The sequence below is a fragment of the Hyla sarda genome, chromosome 6 (genome assembly GCF_029499605.1).
Source record: "Hyla sarda isolate aHylSar1 chromosome 6, aHylSar1.hap1, whole genome shotgun sequence".
Lineage (NCBI taxonomy): Eukaryota > Metazoa > Chordata > Amphibia > Anura > Hylidae > Hyla > Hyla sarda.
Window position 1 is genome coordinate 222,536,922 of NC_079194.1, and position 18,560 is coordinate 222,555,481.

The following is an 18,560-nucleotide window of genomic DNA, read 5'->3' on the forward strand; positions in this document are numbered from 1 at the left end:
AGAGAGAATATAGAGTGACCAATCACAGCTCAGCTAACAAGCTCTGGTAAAGTGAAAGCTGAGCTGTGATTGGTTGCTGTGAGAAAATTACCACTTCATTCTTTCTCTCACACAGTTTGATAAATCTGGGCCTGGGCTGGACGAGGTGTACAAGGTGCCCTGTCTCCATGGTAAGTCCATAAGGAAGAGAGATCTTAAAGCCCTCCACTTATACAGGCTTGGTTGCAAACACTACCTTTGCATCTCCTATGTCACTGATCACCCAGTCCCTTGTATTTACAAAAAACAGGGTTACCTTGAAATTACAGTATCAGGGGGGTTATTCTTCCATAAACTGTTTGTTCTAACCACTCCAGTATGAGGTTGGTCTCCTCTTACCCTCATTCAATTGACCAGTTTATGATCATATATATTAAAGGAGTTGTCCTTTTCTGGACAACCATATGAACCATATGATTGTTGCTGTTGTGCTTTGTTTGTGGGGTGGTGTGGCCCAGGGCTGGGGGCTTGGTCAGGCAACAGTGGGGCTGCCTAGCCACTGGGTCATTCCACCTGTGGGCCTGGTGTCGTGGTCGCAGTGGTCGCCGCCTGACACTATGCCAGTGTTAGTTTAGGGACCCACTCTTATCAAGTGGCCTTGATGTGGCGAGCGGACCTGCACGTTTCGATCAAAAGGTACATTGACAACCCAGTCCCTTGTATTTATAAAAAACAGGGTTACCTTGAAATTACAGTATACGGGGGGGGGGGGGGGGGGGGGTTATTCTTCCATAAACTGGTTGTTCTAACCACTCCAGTATGAGGTCGGTCTCCAGACCCCCTCATACAATTGACCAGTTTATGATCATATATATTAAAGGAGTTGTCCTTTTCTGGACAACCATATTAAAGAGACTGGAGAAACTGGAGAACTAAACTAGAGAACCAAACCAGAAGACCATACTCAATAAAAAAAAATATATGACTAAACAAAATACCTCTATTTAATGGAATAAGAAAACAATAAAAGGCAGGTTTCACACACAGTGGGGGGATTTATCACAGCCAATACAGAGGAAAAGTGGTGCAGTTGCCCATAGCAATAAATCAAGCACTGTGATTGGTTGATATGCGCAACTACACCACTCTTCCTCTACACAGGTTTTGATAAATCTCTCCCAGTTTTTTGTGGCAGTTTGTCATTTTTTTTACATTTTGTGCCAAAGCAAGAATCCATTTTCTAAAAACTAAATAAGACATTGGCACAAAAAGCTGCATGTGAATGCTCCCTAATGCTAAATTTACATGTTGTGTACATTTGTCACAGAAATCTGGAGCAGATGTTTGGATTTGTACCATGTGCCATGGACTTGTATGCCCTAGTATCATTTTTTGTGCTGATCTGCAGTGTTTCCATGTGGAATCTTCAAGTATAATGAATATATTCTATATCTATATATCCTCACTGTTCTTGTGGATGGCAGATGAGACCATAAATCTGCACGGATGGACATTTGCATCAAATCCATGGACATGCGAACTTTTATTCTTCTTCACCTTAAAGTATCTTGTGGCTCTTATTAATTTTGTATATAATTTTTTGTGTTACCCACCTTTCTGGCAATTCTCTCAATAACAACTCTTGCAACTGGAATAATGGAACTTCCTTCTGGATCATAAAATGGGCTCTGTGGGTGGTCCAAACTGGTCAACGGCCGGATTTTATCTTGCGGTATTGTAGGCTTGTTAGGTGACTAGATATAATGAGAACATGGAGAAGATACATTATTAAAATAATTTTACATAGATATGACTTATCTATCACTACTCTCCAACCAACTACAACTCTCACCATGTCCTTACAGTGTTTAGCTAAAACCTAGCTAACAAACAAGACTCTATTCGGAATGACAAAGTACCTGTAAATGATGTACCCCTTTCTGTACCTAGCTCTTTTCTGTCTGACCACAGTGCTCTCTGCTGATAACTTTGTCCATGCCAGGAACTGTCCAAAGCAGAAACAAATCCCCATAGAGAACCTCTACTGCCCTGGACAGTTCCTGACATGGACAGAGGTGTCAGCAGAGATCACTGTGGTCAGACAGAAAAGAACTATACAACTTCCTCAGTAGCATACAGCAGCTGATAAGTACTAGAAGCATTAAGACAAACAATTTTAAATAGAAGTACTTTACAAATCTTTTTAACTTTATGTCACCAGTTGATTATATATATAAAAAAAAAGGTTTTCCACAGGAGTATCTCTTTAAATCAACAGATCTCACAGATGGATCAGTGACACTACTCTAAGGGGCAAGGGTTTTCGTATGTTTAATATCGACCTATGGAGTATATACTCTTGGTGCCGGTGTACAGCCATGAAGTGTATAACCATACTATGCAGTGCTTCCTCATTAATTCCAATATAAAACCCAAATAAAAGTGCCATACATCATTGACCAAATAACATTTTCATACAGCTGCCTAAATAACAATGCCTTACAGTGCCACCATCATACAAAAATAATATAAATGTAACCATATAGAGAAACAGAGACATGAACGCACATTCACTACAATGATCTAATATCTTCTTAGATCTTTTTTTTTATTATGCTAAGTATAAGTTGTGGGTGTGTGGCCATGTTCTGTTTCTTTACATGTGAGTTGCATTGGTATTCTGTCCCCTCTTATTTTGTTTTTCCATGGCCATGTCCAACCATTCGGCCCAGACATTTTTAATTAGCCCATGGTAGGTGTTCACACTGGTGTGGGGCTCTGTGGCGGCCATTGTTGCTGTTGTGCTTTGTTTGTGGGGTGGGGTGGCCCAGGGCCAGGGGCTTGGTCAGGCAGCAGTGGGGCTGCCTAGCCACTAGGTCATTCCTCCTGTGGGCCTGGTGTTGTGGTGGCAGTGGTCGCCGCCTGACACTATGCCAGGGTTAGTTTAGGGACCCACTCTTATCAAGTGGCCGTGATGTGGTGAGTGGACCTGCACGTTTTGATGAAAAGGTACATTAATAACCTGGTAGTTTTTGAAATTGTGCTGAGCAGCAAGTAGATCTTAATATAAGTTGTGGGTGTGCGGCTATGTTTCTTTCTTTTTATTTGTAAGATACAAAAATAATATACTGCATAGCACCAAGTAGTACTAACACACAATACCACTATATTATGCTGAAATGATATCAAAATTGACCAAATGTGCTAAAATTACACTGACAGACTGATCCAATAACATTGCCATGCATACAATGTTTTAAAATCAGTGCTATGCAATGTCTACATAGTGACACAATGATTAGTATTGAGATTAGTGATGGACACCCTCACCAGACTGCTAAGACTTCCCCTTGTAAAGTATGCACCCATTGAATCGCTCACCCTATGTGATTAAATGTGGAGGTTCCGAATAATGTTCCTGCTTCACGATAAGAAACAGTAAGGGCCCGATTAGACGGCCCAACTTGAAAGTGAGTGAGCCTCAACCTCATAGATTGGCACTCTTTGACAGAGCCATGACCACATGCAATCGGCCACTGGCTGCACATTCCATTTTATATGCTGATTGACGGCCTATTTGGTTGATAACCATAAAAGGACCATATGTTTCCCTTTTTTATTGTTCTTTCTTTACTTTCTTTACTAACTGGCAAAAAGAGATCATTGGCCTGCAAGGCATACTGTTTTCCAGGTCCTGAATTAACACGTTAGGAAGAAGGGAATGGGTTAATAGAATTTGAAAACATTTCAACATCTCAAAGAAATTTGTGCAAATATGATTGACGGCCTATGAATTGACAGGTACTGCTCCCCGCCCTATTCCCCTATACACCAGTACATGTCGGAATGTGTAGTCTATTAGTGACTGCAGAGGAGCTACACAAACACCTCTTTTTGTAAGACCAAAAAGAATAGTAGACACTTTGTGTTTCACATAAAAAGTATGCATTCAGGAAACAGGCCGAATGTAGACCTTTGTAGACTATTTTTAGAACATAGTTTTCAAATGCCCAGTGTGGTTATTCCACAGTATTTAATGTGTACTGGTGACACAGATATGAAGCCAAACTTACTTAAAGAGCACCTCTCATGATCTTGTTAAATTGTGTAATTCTCTTAATTTACTGCCCCCATCATGATTAACTACTACATGCCTTTATTTTTATTATTTGTTAGTTTTTTACCTTGATATTGCTCTGTATTTCCTGCTCAGTCTCAGTGAGATTCAAAGACTGGGAAGGGGCATTCCCCATCAGGCGTAACATCATCTGAAGCCATACAGGGGAGAACTTCCTCCCTCACTCTGCTACACACAGCCCAGAGCAGTTCAGTGTAAGATGAGCTATGATTGGCTAAGGATGCACACACACCCCTCAGCATTTCCAGATTTTGGACTTCTGCCAGGACAGCAGGAGTCCAAAATCTGTGCAAAAGATGGGGGGAAAATGTGCTCTGGACAAGTAGGAAAACACCTAGTGGCTTTTTTAAACACAAATAAAACATAGAAAACTTCATTTTTTTTTTAAACAAAGTACATTAGAAAGATTGTTTTATTTACCATAAGGAGGGCAATAGCAAAAAAAATGTATGAGAGTGACGATTGAAACGTAGTCACTTTTCAGATTTTCTATCATGTGATGTTCTCTTTGGGAAAACCATCGTTCAGTATGGTTGTGAAAAAATTGTAATGATCAGGCCATCCTTTAGGTGGCGGTATAATCATACAAGTTTCCCAGCTTGTCTAAAGGAGCTGTAAAATATATGACTACGGCACAGCAAAAAAGTAAGGAAATAAGGAAAATTACAGATGAGTACAAGACATTAACAGATCATTTTCTGGACACACATATCAGAATAAGTCCTTAACAATCAGTGGAAAGTTTTGTGTCCTCAAAGCTGTGATTTACATGGGGATTGTGCCAGTAATTCACAATGCTGGGAGTTGCACATTGCAGGATCAGTTCCCATGGCCAACAGTTACTAGTTAAGAAAATCTATCATAGTTTTGCTATTTTAAGAAGAAAAAAAATGCAGAAATCCTTTTTATCTTCGGTCCTGAAAAAGAGTTCATTTCAGGCAAAGGTTTTCTGCAGGAAGGAATAGAGAGAGTGTCTGATATTGTGCATTGATTTTAATTTGTAATCCCAGCTTTTACATAGAGCAGAAAATCAATGGTATATTCTCAATTTATGTTCTGTTTTACGCAGTGTCCTCTGTGCGCAAAAGTAAAATGAAACTTTAGCAATGTAGAAGGACTATAAGCTTCACATCTGCAGTACTGTATGGGTCTCACCATGGGTTTAACTACCACGGCAGGAGACGGAGCAGCTTCTATGGTGCCCAGCAGCTAAGACACCAAAATAATCTAAATTGCTTCAAAAGTCTGTACTGATCGATGTCTTGTTATATCTTCATGGCTTTCAGAGCTGTTTATCTGACACATAGAACCAAATCTCCTGCACAGACAGTTAATGGGGGTTTTCTGAGTTGTGGTTAAACTTGGCTAAAGTAACAACAGTGTGGTGGCCCAGTATGGGAGTTGTTACCTCGTACCCTTGCTGCCCTGTCAGGCAGCCTCCCTGCAATGTCCCCTGCCCCCCGCATCTGTTCTACTGTAATGCAGTATATGAGAATGTTGTATCTTTAAGAAAGGTAAGCATGTGATCACCAGTTGTCATGTCAGTTGTCTTGTGATTGTTACCCAGGAGGTATCAGTGACCAGGTGACAAGGGTGATCAATGGGACCCCACCAGAGTCTCCCCTATAAAAGCTCTGGGAGGAGTCTCTTCTCTCTTTTAGTTCCTGAGTCTTTGCTGAGGTGCAGTCGAGTCTAAGAGTCTGGAGTCATAGGAGGCCTCAAGTGAAGTCTGTAGCCACAAGTCTACAAGTAACTAAAGTCACAGCTTAGTCTGTCTCCAGTCAAGTCAAGTCAGTCACTGTCATCTATTGTCAAGTCAGCGTGGCCTGCACTAAATTGTCCAAATCTATTGCAAGTCCCAGCAAACCCTTAAGGTCTCTGGAGTCACTGGTCCCCCCCCATACCACAACAGTATTACCTGATAAACCCTCTGCAGCTCCGGCACTACTACTCAGGTCCAGCATTTTGCTTCAGTGGTCTCACTGTTAAACATTAAAAGGGGTACACCACCCCGAGACATCTTATCCCCTATCCAAAGCCCTATATGGGATAAGATTTCTGATTGTGGGTGTTCTGCAATCTCGGCTGCGGCACCCCAGACATCCGGTGCACAGAGCAAACTTCGCTCATTGTCTGGTGACTGGCGATGCGGGGCCGAGGCTCGTGATGTCACGACCACGCTCGCTTGTGATGTCACGGCCATGCCCCCTCAATGCAAGTCTATGGGAGGGGGCATGATGGCCATCTTGCCTCTCCAAGAGACTTGCATTGAGGGGGCATGGCCGTGACGTCACGAGTGGGGCGTGCTTGTGACGTCAAAAGCCTATGGCGCTGCACCCAACGTTTTAAAATAGAAGAAATTTACAAAATTTATGACACCAGTTGATTTAAAAAACATCCCCCCCCCTTCCGGAGTACCCCTTTAAGTTTTGTTGATAGTTGTTTCATCTCTGGATCTCAGAAATGTACATAGAGGACTGGGGTCCCCATATGGGGCAGTAGTTTGTTCCAACACACCCATATTCTTAAGGGAACCCTTGATTGGGTTCATATCTACAAAAGAGATATGGGGTCAATCTGACTGGATGGATAGATAAATGGATGGATGGACAGATAGATGTACAGATGAACGGATAGATGAACGGATGGATGAATGAATGGATGGACAGATGGATGGACGGGTGGACGGATAGATGGATGGATGAACAGATGGATGGATGGACAGATGGATGGACGGATGGATGGCTAGCCATGTAATTTCCAAATGTGCTGGATCCTCTAATGCATGAAAACATTTCTTTAACTTTATTTTGCAGTCAGAATTCTTCAGTATACAGATTTTAACAGTATTTCAAACACATTGATATGTTCAGGAGTATTTGTAAGCAATGATAGAACATGAGAGTCTGATGACATTAGAGTAAGTGTCATCATTCTTGAAGGGGTACTCTTTAAAATCAACTGGTGCCACAAAGTTAAACAGATTTGTAAATGACTTCTACTAAAAAATCTTAACCTTTCCAGTATTTATCAACTGCTGTATGCTCCACAGGAAGTTGTATTTCTTTCTGGAGTTCTTTACTGTCTGACCACAGTGCTCTCTGCTGACACCACTGTCCGTATTAGGAAAACATTTTTTTTTTAAAATCAACTGGTGCCAGAAAGTTAAGCAGATTTGTAAATGACTTCTATTAAAAAAAAAATTACCCTCCCAGTACTTTTTAGCAGCTGTATGCTACAGAGGGAATTTTTCTTTTTAAATTTCTTTTTTGTCTTGTCCACAGTGCTCTCTGCTGACACCTGATGCCCGTATCAGGAACTGTCCAAAGCAGGAGAAAATCCCCTTTGCAACCTATGCTGCTGTGGACATTTCCTGACGTGGACAGAGGTGTCAGCAGAGAGCACTGTTGACAAGACAAAAAAGAAATTCAAAAAGAAAAGAAAAAAATGCTTCCTCTGTAGCATTCAGCTGCTAAAAAGTACTGAAAGGGTAAATATTTATTAATAGAAGTCATTTACAAATCTATCTAATTTTCTGGCACCAGTTGATAAAAAAATAAATAAAATTGTTTTCCACTGGAGTACCCCTTTAACTTTCTGACACCAGTTGAGTTAATTTTTTTTTTCCAGCGGAGTACCCCTTTAAAGATTGAGGGTACAAAACATATATAATCTAGAAAGTGTCCCTACCATGTTTTATAGATTTACTTGACATAAAGGAAACGTTTACTTTACTAGTGCCTAGAACATCAGGAACACAGGACCCCATAGCAAAAGTTTAAATGACAACGGGCCTCTTTACTAAGCTGAAACTGACCAGTTTTTTTTTCGGTTTATTTTGACACAGAGTATCTGCGACATGTCTGCGCCAGTGTGCGCCAGGAAAATCCGACAAACCCGACATTGTACTGTGAAAAGCCTAAAAAGGGGCATGGTCTCCCACAAAGGGTACGTGGTCAAATCAAAAGGGGCATGGTTTCACAACCCGACCTATTTACTATTGAAGCCACAGAAAATCCTGGGGATAAATGGCTGGAAATTTCCACCTAGAAAAAGCTGGTCAGAAAATTTTCCAGACTTTTTCCCATAGTAAATAGAGAGGAATCCTGCAAGTCTGAAACAACATTTCCCACTAGTAAAAACCCAACACTCTTAGTAAATCAGGCCCAATGAGTGAGTTTATAACATGAAACACCTATTATTTTATATATGCAATGGGCCTTATAGAATTGCACATAGTTTAGTGGTGTCACAATACAGGTACTATGCGCACAGTGATTTCTCACTACAGTGCGGATGTTCACAGGGCAGGGAGAATATACATATAGTAAAGTCACAATACAGGGATAATATACATAGTGATGTCACAGGGCAGGGAGAATACATATAGTAAAGTCACAATACAGGGATAATATACATAGTGATGTTACAGGGCAGGGAAAATACATATAGTAAAGTCACAATACAGGGATAATATACATAGTGATGTTCAGAGGGCAGGGAGAATACATATAGTAAAGTCACAATACAGGGATAATATACATAGTGATGTTACAGGGCAGGGAGAATGCCTACAGTAAAGCCACAATACAGCAATATTGTACATAGTGATCTGTTTCTAGTTTTTTAATTGTAATTTATTTTTTTGGGGGGGGTAGCCATCTAGCCTGAGATGTATTTAACTGTCCCATTGACTTGAATGGGAAAAGTTACTGGGCACATTCTCTCTGAAGAACCTGTCCTGTTCTGCATTACACAGAATAACCATTGTTTAAATGGGCACTATGCAATGATTAAAGGGGTTCTCCAGTACTGAACAAGTTATCCCCTATCAACAGGATAGGGGAAAAGTGTCTGAACGCAGGGAGTATGACTTCTGGGACCCCCACGATCTCTTGCTGGCCCTCAGGCTCTACCCATGCACTGAGCATCTCTATGAGAGAGCCGCAGATACATCTGTAATGTCCCAGTACAGGACATGGTCCTGCACTACACTTAGGTCCTATCAGGTTGAGTCCCTAAGTGACCTGGGGCTCTCCTGCAGTGTCTCCCATGCTGTTACTTTAGTGTAATTTATTGAAATAGAATTGTAGTCAGTGTATTAATGCATAGTTAGTATAAAGGACCTGTGAGAGGTCATCTAAAGGACCTGTGAGATGTCACATGTTATGTTTATGTTATCACATGTTACCCAGAGGGCACTAGGTTAACACAGCTTGACCAATGGGCTTTGGCTCAGCCCCCCTCTATATAAGGGGGCTGCCATTACAATTCTCTCTCTTAGCACCTGTGCTCTTTACTTAGACCAGCCAACACTAGAGATCTCAGTGCTAGTGTCCAGCACCTGGAAGGCCTCAAATCTACAGTAATTCCAGTAAGTCAAGTCTATGTCTGCTGTCACTACTACCTATAGCCAAGTCCAGCCTAAAGTCAAGATCCTAAAGTCTATCACAAGACTAATTGGTCCCAGCAAACTGCGAGGTCCTTCTGTGTTTCTGGCCACCTCTCTGGGATTCTGGCCTAGCTGTAAAGATAATACCATCTATCTAAACTCAGTAAAGCCTCCATTAAACCATAACTTGGTTGTGGACTTCACTGCCTAGCCATTGGGATAGCGGAGATACCGTTCGTGTGGTTCCGGTATCCAAAAACCACTGTTATGCCGAGCGCTCCGGGTCCCTGCTCCTCCCCAGAGCGCTCCCGGCGTTCGTCTCTGTGCAGCGCCCCGGTCAGACCCGCTGACCGGGAGCGCTGCACTAGTGTCACCGGCGGGGATGCGATCCACGTAGTGGGATGCGCCCGCCTGCGGGTCGCATCCCAATCTCCTCACCTGCCCTGTCCTCTGACTGTTCAGTCCCGGCGCGCGCGGCCTCGCTCTCTAGGGCGCGCGCGCGCCGACTCTATGACATTTAAAGGGCCAGTGCACCATTGATTGGTGCCTGGTCCAATCCGTACCTGCACCTGTGCCTTGTATATAAAAACCCACTTCCCCTTCCTGTCCTTGCTGGATCTTGTTGCCTTGTGCCCTGTGAAAGTGTTTAGTGTGTTCCCAAGCCTGTGTACCCAGACCTTCTGCTGTCGCCCCTGACTACAACTCTTGCTGCCTGCCCTGACCTTCTGTTACGTCCAACCTTGCTCTTGCCTTGTCCCTGTGTACCGCGCCTGTCTCAGCTGTCAGCTGGGGTTGAGTCGCTATCGGGTGGAACGACCTGGGGGTTACCTGCCGCTGCAAGTCCATCCCGCTTTGCGGCTGGCTCTGGTAAAAACCAGTAACCCCTTAGACTACATTCCCCTGGTACGGCCCACGCCATCACCCCACTGACACAGAGGATCCACCACCAGTGTCCTTGCTGCATACCAGTCCGGATCCTGACAACCACTCTGGCGTCACGAACATTAGGGGATAACAACAACTTGCCCCGGGGGTTAATATCATCTTGCCCCCTCCACCTACACCGCTAAACCCCATGGTTCTGCAATCACTGTGGGTCACCAAACATTGATCATGTTGCTCCATGCACAGATCGGTTCAGGCTCTGTGAATGGGGGGAGCCAAGGGGCCGAGGAGGAGATTGTGGGGGGTACCAGTGGTCAGACTTCCTATGATCAGATACGTATTCCCTATCCTGTGGATAGGGGAAAAGGTATTGAGTACCAGTGTGTGTCCTCCTCTGCAGAAAAAGTGAATACTTATTGCCAAGTTTTCTTACAGATTACAGCTTATTTCTGTGGGTTTCAGTAGGGGTCACTTACCTCATTGTCAAGGAACCCTTCTTAGGGCTAAGACTTGACCAAAGTGGAGAACCCCTTTAAAAATGGTTGTATTTATAAAAACCTCTCTAAATATCTTAAAGGGGTATTATCAACTTGTGCATGAAAGATTTGTAAATTACTTCTATTAAAAAATCTTAATCCTTCCAGTACTTATTAGCTGCTGAATACTACAGAGGAAATTATTTTCTTTTTGGAACACAGTGCTCTCTGCTGATATCACGAGCACAATGCTCTCTGCTGACATCTCTGTCCATTTTAGGAACTGTCCAGAGCAGCATATGTTTGCTATGGGGATTTTCTCCTACTCTGACAGTTCCTAAAATGGACAGAGATGTCAGGAGACAGCACTATGCTCGTGATTCAGCAGAGAGCTCTGTGTTACAAAAAGAAAATAATTTCCTCAGTAGTATTCAGAAGCTAATAAGTACTGGAAGGATTAAGATTTTTTAATAGAAGTGATTTACAAATCGATTTAACTTTCTGGCACCAGTTGATATATATAAAAAAAAGTTTTCCACTGGAGAACCCAAGCTGATTATTCACACTTTTTTCATCTGATCCGTAGCCATGATGTATATTTTACTAACACACATCTATTTTTCAGTACACATTCTTCATATTATTCCTGGTCATGATGTACATTTTTCAAGCATACATTTATTTTCCATTTGAAATAAAGACTAAATATAATAAAAACACTAACAGAATGTTCTGTTAGTGTTTTTTATTGTGTCCCATAATACATTGTGTATTTCTGGAATGATCTTCTGGAAATATCTGTTTACTGACCTCCACTAATGCATTCTTTAGAAGAAATGCTTGACTTACTGAGGGTGGACACAAGCCTTTATGTAACATTCTAAATGGTAATGCTGCCACAACCAGAAGAGAAGTATTAAGGGGAACTATCTAAACTCTGTCTGACAACCTATTTACTAATGATTCAGATTCCATGTCAGTCTCCCTTCTAAAAACTACTTGAGTTTAACCAAATACGCAGCAATAAAATCATCTGTATCTGCTGGAGATGACCTAGATTTGTTACGATGGTTACACGTTGATTGACTGCTGGTGCTGGGATGATGGAAAACAAATACAGTAGAAGAAGACAAAAGATTAACAGAAGCTTAATTTGTGCCATAAAGGAAATGACGCACAAGTAAAGGAGGATATGTACTTTCAATAGCTGTCAGCTGAAGGCTCATGACATTTATTCCACCGAACTACCCCCGTACACATGCATGCTCAGTTTAGCCAAGCCAAGCGAAAGGGGATTAAGCCCGTCCCAGCCACCTCTGATGGCTACTTATCCTGCTTGAGAACTTGAGGTGTTAATATTTAAGACACCCAATTCGTCCTACACCTGACATGATCTGGCACAGAAAAGTTTGAACAAATGCATAAAATTTTAAGCAGACTTTGCTCTTATTTGTATGGGCATCTTGGGTGTTGTCAGCAATGCCGGGGGCAGAAGAAGACCTCATTCTTTTTTAACCCTGCCAAATAAGATGGCACAATATCTATTGTTGAGAATATAGTCTTTCTTAAAGGGGTGGTTTAAAGAGAAATTGATAGACTGTTCACCAGCATTAAACCCAATACACTGGGTTATACTGTGGGTGAACAGCTTTAAAAAGATAGGTTACTTAAATTAATTGCTGTAGTAGCTGTTTTTTTTATTTATTTCCTATTGCACTGCTGTCCACAATGGAGGCAGGGAGCCCACTCACTGAGCTCCCCTGCCTTCTCAATATTCACTGCTCTGGCCAGACCCCATTATAAATATGCAAATATATTTACTCTCACATCACTATGATGTGAAAACTTGCTGGGGGTGAGTGCCTACCCATGGCAGGCCAGTAAATATATCTGTATATTTATCACAGGCAGTGAATATTGAGGAGGAAGGGGAGCTTGGTGACTATTGAACTAAAGAGGCGAAGCTCATATTACTGCTCATTAGATTTTAAACCAGCAGGAAATCTTTCTCAGTCGCAATATATTCTGTCAGAACAGAACAGACTAATAAATAGTAATATGATCTCCTCTCTTCACATCAATGGTCTCCTCCTGAGAAAGGAGGAGTGGAAGGGGACGCAGGGATGGAAGCTCTTTGCTTTCATAGACTGTAACGTGACATCACAGCTACAAGCCAGACAGCTCCGCTGTTATAGAAGATCTGTGCAATATGGCCAATAAGATTATATTAGTAAGTCGTTATATTATACTTATTGACACCATACACAAGTTATTTATTTTATTGGACAACACCTTTAAGAAGACCAATCAAAAAGAGAAGGGCTCAAAAGTGCTTTAAATAGATAGTTTATTGTATGATGTGCAGGTCTCATGAAAAGAAAAACAGTGGACTTCATGGTAGAGATAAAGCCTAGTGAGAAACTAGAAATTAATAATAAAGGACGAAGTCACCAGAAAGATATGAAGATTCTTAGCACCAAAATGCTTCCCAAGATTGACCCTGTAGGATTGCAAATTTTTGACCCGCACAATTATGGACAAATTTAAAGGGGTTATCCAGGAAAAAACTTTTTTATATATATCAACTGGCTCCAGAAAGTTAAACAGATTTGTAAATTACTTCTATTAAAAAATCTTAATCCTTTCAGTACTTATGAGCTTCCGAAGTTAAAGTTGTTCTTTTCTGTCTAAGTGCTCTCTGATGACAAGTGTCTTGGGAACCACCCAGTTTAGAAGCAAATCCCCATAGCAAACTTCTTCTAAAATGGGCGGTTCCCGAAACGCGTGTCATCAGAGAGCACTTAGACAGAAAAGAACAACCTTAAAGGGTACCTCTCATCAAATAAACTTTTGATATATTTTAGATTAATGAATGTTGAATAACTTTCCAATAGCATGTTAATGAAAAATATGCTTCTTTCTATTGTATTTTTCCCGATCAGTCCCGTCAGCAAGCATTTCTGACTCATGCTGGAGTCCTAAACACTCAGAGCTGCCAGCCTGCTTTGTTCACAGCCAAACAGGCTGTGAACAAAGCAGGCTGGCAGCTCTGAGTGTTCTCCTTTGTGAACAAAGCAGACTGGCAGCACGTAGTGTATAGGACTCCAGCATGAGTCTGAAATGCTTGCTGCCAGGACTGGTAGGGAGACCCCTAGTGGTCATTTCTTCAAAGAGGAAAATTAAATAGAAAGAAGCATATTTTTTAATAACATGCAATTGTAAAGTTATTCTGCATACATTAATCTATAATATATCAAAAGTTTTTTTGATGAGAGGTACCCTTTAACTTCAGAAGCTCATAAGCACTGAAAGGATTAAGATTTTTTAATAGAAGTAATTTACAAATCTGTTTAACTTTCTGGAGCCAGTTGATATATAAAAAAAATTTTTTTTTTCCTGGAATATCCTTTTAAGGGCCAAGTCGGTGTTTTTAGTATACACAATTATTCATTATTAAGAACTATTCCTGGATACATTAGAGATTGCTATGAGATGTGAAGCCATAAAAGAAGACAATAAACAAAACTATAACACATAAAAGTACCTCATAAGTGACCCCACTGTCAGTGCCAGCATCCCATGGGATTAGATCCTGGACAACTCTTTGGACCCAGCCACATTCTTTAGTGCAGAGATCCTCAGCAGAGAGTCCAACATTCCAGTCTGGGCTTGGACCCAACATAGCCAAGAAAGACATCAGATGTCGAGTCCGGTCCACTGAGAACTCAGCAGATGGAGCAGCTCTCCTGTCAAAGACAAAAACAAGCTGAGCTGAAGAGCAACAATAACTGTTCTCAAAAATAGAAAAATTAACATAAATATTAAAGTTTGTAACTGTGTAAATATGTCCCAAATGATAATTTCCCATTCTCCAACAAACAAAACTCCACCGTGGCCTCAATTTCCCCAATATCTGTCTCTTAAATCTAGTGGCACAAACTACGATTATTAGAGACTGACATAGACCTGGACCAGACTATAGCGTCTGCAACCTCACTCCCTAATGTTTTACACACTCCTCATACAATGGTCTCAACAACCCTCAAAAACAACCCTCTCTGCATATCTGCAAAAAAAAAAAATTGCCAACTCAAATCACTGTACCCATGCAAATCCTTGTTAGTCATCCTGATACGGGCAACCACAATTTCCAAAACGGCTGTCCTGACCCAGTCTTTCAACATTAGCAAACAAAGGTCATTCGCTCACCTTTGCACTAGAACTCTCTTTTTAAATTAACATTTGTAAATGCTACGTGGCAAACATGACCCACTGACCATTCTCATTTTCAGGCAAATCATTTTGTCATTACCTACATTCGTATGAATGGGAACCTGGCTTTTACTACCTTTATGACATGTTCCTGCCCAGTAAGGGACAAATAATGCTCTTCTACAAGTACTTGCAGTCTGTTTGATATAAAATTTACAACAAAAGGCTCTTTGTTGGGCTCCCCCATGTTTCCCACTTTGGACACTTAAGACATGCTTAACATCCTAGTAAACTCACTAAAAACTCTTTATTTAACTAAATACACAGAAACAACTCTCAAGACCCTTCACAGAACTTACCTTTCCCCACTCATAAGCCACAAAATGGGCATTTATCCCACAGACTTGTCTTTCTTGTAGTGCCCCCCAGGCATATGTTTCCCATTGATTGTGATCTTGTTCTTATATTCCGCTTTTTTGGCGGCACAAACTCTGGCAAAAATTTGTATTTTGCCATTATGCCCAGGCTGCTGCAATTAAAATAATTAACCATTACTTACCTTACGCCGCTCTCCCGGTCCCTCTGGAATTGCACCAAAATCAAGGAGTCCAGAGCCAGAGGACGAGAGAGTGAATCCAGCCACACAAAGGGAAGCGGTGGAAGGTAAGTTAAGGTTTATTATTTTATATATTATTCTGAGAAGCAAGTAGATCAAAATACAAATGGTGGATGTGCGGCTGCGTTTCTCTATTTGTATAACAAACATAAAGACGTGGGGGGTAGGCAATACTAACTCCAACTTGGACAAGTGCAGCAAGAGGTCCGCAGTAGATTTACCTGGCTACGAAAGGGTCCCCCATGTAGCCGTGCTCTATCCCGTAGCAAAAAATACTTTTTCAAATCAGTTCATAAACATGAAAAGGATGGCACTTTGCAAGGCAGGTACAATTTTAATTTATTCACAAGCATCAGCAGGTAGAAGGAACTGGTTCCTATACCCATAAGAAGCAGTAGGGTATAGGAACCAGTAGAAGCAGCGTTTAACCACGAAACAGACGTCGTTCCATTGTCTGCTCCCTCTCTGTACCTTCTACCTGCTGATGTTTGTGAATAAATGAACATTGTACCTGCCTTGCGAAGTGCCATCCTTTTCATCTTTATGATCTGTTTCTCTATTTGTGTTGTACATTTGTAGTCTCTTTCTTCTTCCATGGCCAGCAGTCCACCTATTCGGACCAGGCATTTTTAATTAGCAGGAGACTGCATAAGAGTTTCCTCCTAACATTCTCCCAGCCCTCTGGCAGGGAGTACATGGCAGGTTTCACACTGGTGTGGTTCCCTGTGGCAGTCATTGTTTCTGTAATGCTTTGTCTGTGGATTGGTGTGGCCCAGAGCCAGGGGCTTGGTCGGGCAGCAGTGGGGCTGCCTGGCCACTGGGTAATTCCCCCGGTGGGCTTGCCATCTCGGAGGCAGTGGTCGCCTCTAGGCACTACGCCAGTGTCAGATTAGGGACCCACTCTGACTAGGTTGCCTTGACGTGGCAAGTGGGCATGTACTTTTTGATCAAAATGTATAATAACTACCTGTTAGTTTTTTCACTTATGCTGAGAAGCAAGTAGATCAAAATACAAATGGTGGATGTGCGGTTATGTTTCTTTATTTGTGTTGTAGGTTCATTATTTTAGTTGTGGCAGCCCAAGCATAATGACAAAACAATTTTTTTTGCCGGAATTCTCATTTCAGATACATTTTAATATACCACTTGGTACCTTGAGCAGGAAATTGGTGGCCATCCATCTTTGTAACTTCTTAGTAGTACCCATTCCTGGAGCACTGGTGGATCCGAGGACATCTCCTTCCCCCTCAACCCTCCCTCCTTTCCTTCTCCCCTTTCTATGTTTTGATTTCTCAGATCATGCCAAATGGCACTGTTGTCTCTGGATTGCACCCTACTGATACTGCACGACATTGAACTCTTGCTATGTTTTACTGATCTGAACACTTCCTATTCCTATCTTGAAGACTTGATATTCAGCTTATATCTCCTTATTTGCTGCATTACCTAAGGAGTATGCTCCCCCTGTTCACTGTGTTGTGATTTATGATTTATTTCTTGTTGAAAATGTTCAATAAAAACAATTTACAATTTTTTTAAAAAATTATATATATCTATTTATAATATCACAGAGGCATATTCACAGTGTAGGGCCCGTCCCAGAATGAGGTCACCTTACCGTGGTGGGACGGTCCACGCTATTTGGCGCCAAATTTGCAAGCTAAGTACCTCATAATTTCATAGTTTCAAATCTTCATTTATTGCATTACAGCTGTATAGCTTCTCATGTTTTATCTATATACTCATGTTTCATCTATATCTTTGTGCTAGCAGTGTGCTGCTGTATTCTCCTGTTGCTGTATATATATATATATATATATATATATATATATATGTGTATATATATATATATATATATATATATATATATATATATAGAGAGAGAGAGAGAGAGAGAGAGAGAGAGAGAGAGAGAGAGAGAGGGGGGGGTCTCTGTGTACCGATTGCTCAGATAACATGACAATGAGTAAGCATTTCCATTTACCCAGTTCTGTAGTCATCTTTTTTTCTTGCTTTGGGTTTGCTTATGTATGACATATTTCTCATACTATCACAGGGGGTTGATACATTTGGCTTACATAAGCAAAAAACAATAAATCACTTTTGAATACCATTTTTTTAGCACATAAAAGCAAAAACCAATAAATTACTTCAGAACACCACTTTGTAACCCCACCTCAAATCGCAGCTGTAAAAAAAAGTGCTATATGTGTGTATATATAATTTTTATACATTTTTTTTATCACTTTATCCCCTTAAAGGACAACTGCAGCGCAATATACACTTATCCCCTATCTACAAGATAGGGGATAAGTGTTTGATCGCGGGGGGTCCGACCGCTGGGACCCCCGAGATCTCCCTAACGGGGCGCCGCTATTAGCGCTCATAGTAAGCGCTAAGGCGCGTAGGTCGACGGTGATGCCCCGTCCCCTCCCCATCCCCTCCCCGTCCCCATACAGTTCTATGGGGGAGCCCCATACAGGAGATCGTGGGGGGTCCCAGCGGTCGGACCCCCCGCGATCAAACATTTATCCCCTATCTTGTATATTAAACACTTATCCACTATCGTGTATATTAAGCTGCAGTTGTCCTTTACATATACTAACCCATTTTTTGTTTGTTTGTTTTTTTTTCTTCTCATTTCAGATCCGTGGATCCTGTGGACTTCTTCGGATTTGGTGTACGATGACCAGCGTTTTTTTGTTTAATATTAATAAAATGGTTAACGAGGGCTTGTGTGGAAGTGTTTTTTTAAATAAAATTTTTTTTTTAATTTTTTTTAAACGTGTTGTATTTTCTTTAAATTTACTTTACAAGCTTAGTAGTGGAAGCTGTCTAATAGATGGAGTCCATTGCTAAGCC

General features: G+C 41.3%; 1 protein-coding gene and 1 long non-coding RNA gene across 2 annotated transcripts in view; one reads left to right on the forward strand and one right to left on the reverse strand.

Annotated features, from left to right (window-relative positions):
• Positions 1-18,560, reverse strand: part of SPON1 (spondin 1) — a 415,570-nt gene that overhangs the window by 27,982 nt on the left and 369,028 nt on the right. The window contains exons 8-9 of the mRNA XM_056526599.1: positions 14,415-14,616; positions 1,593-1,733 (exon numbers count right to left, since the gene is read on the reverse strand). Coding sequence (XP_056382574.1) covers positions 1,593-1,733; positions 14,415-14,616 — 343 coding nt within the window. The remainder of the gene's footprint in view (positions 1-1,592; positions 1,734-14,414; positions 14,617-18,560) is intronic.
• On the forward strand, positions 124-18,509 carry LOC130276763 (uncharacterized). Its single transcript, XR_008845236.1, has 3 exons — positions 124-170; positions 7,965-8,065; positions 18,345-18,509. It is a non-coding gene; the product is annotated as an uncharacterized LOC130276763 (long non-coding RNA).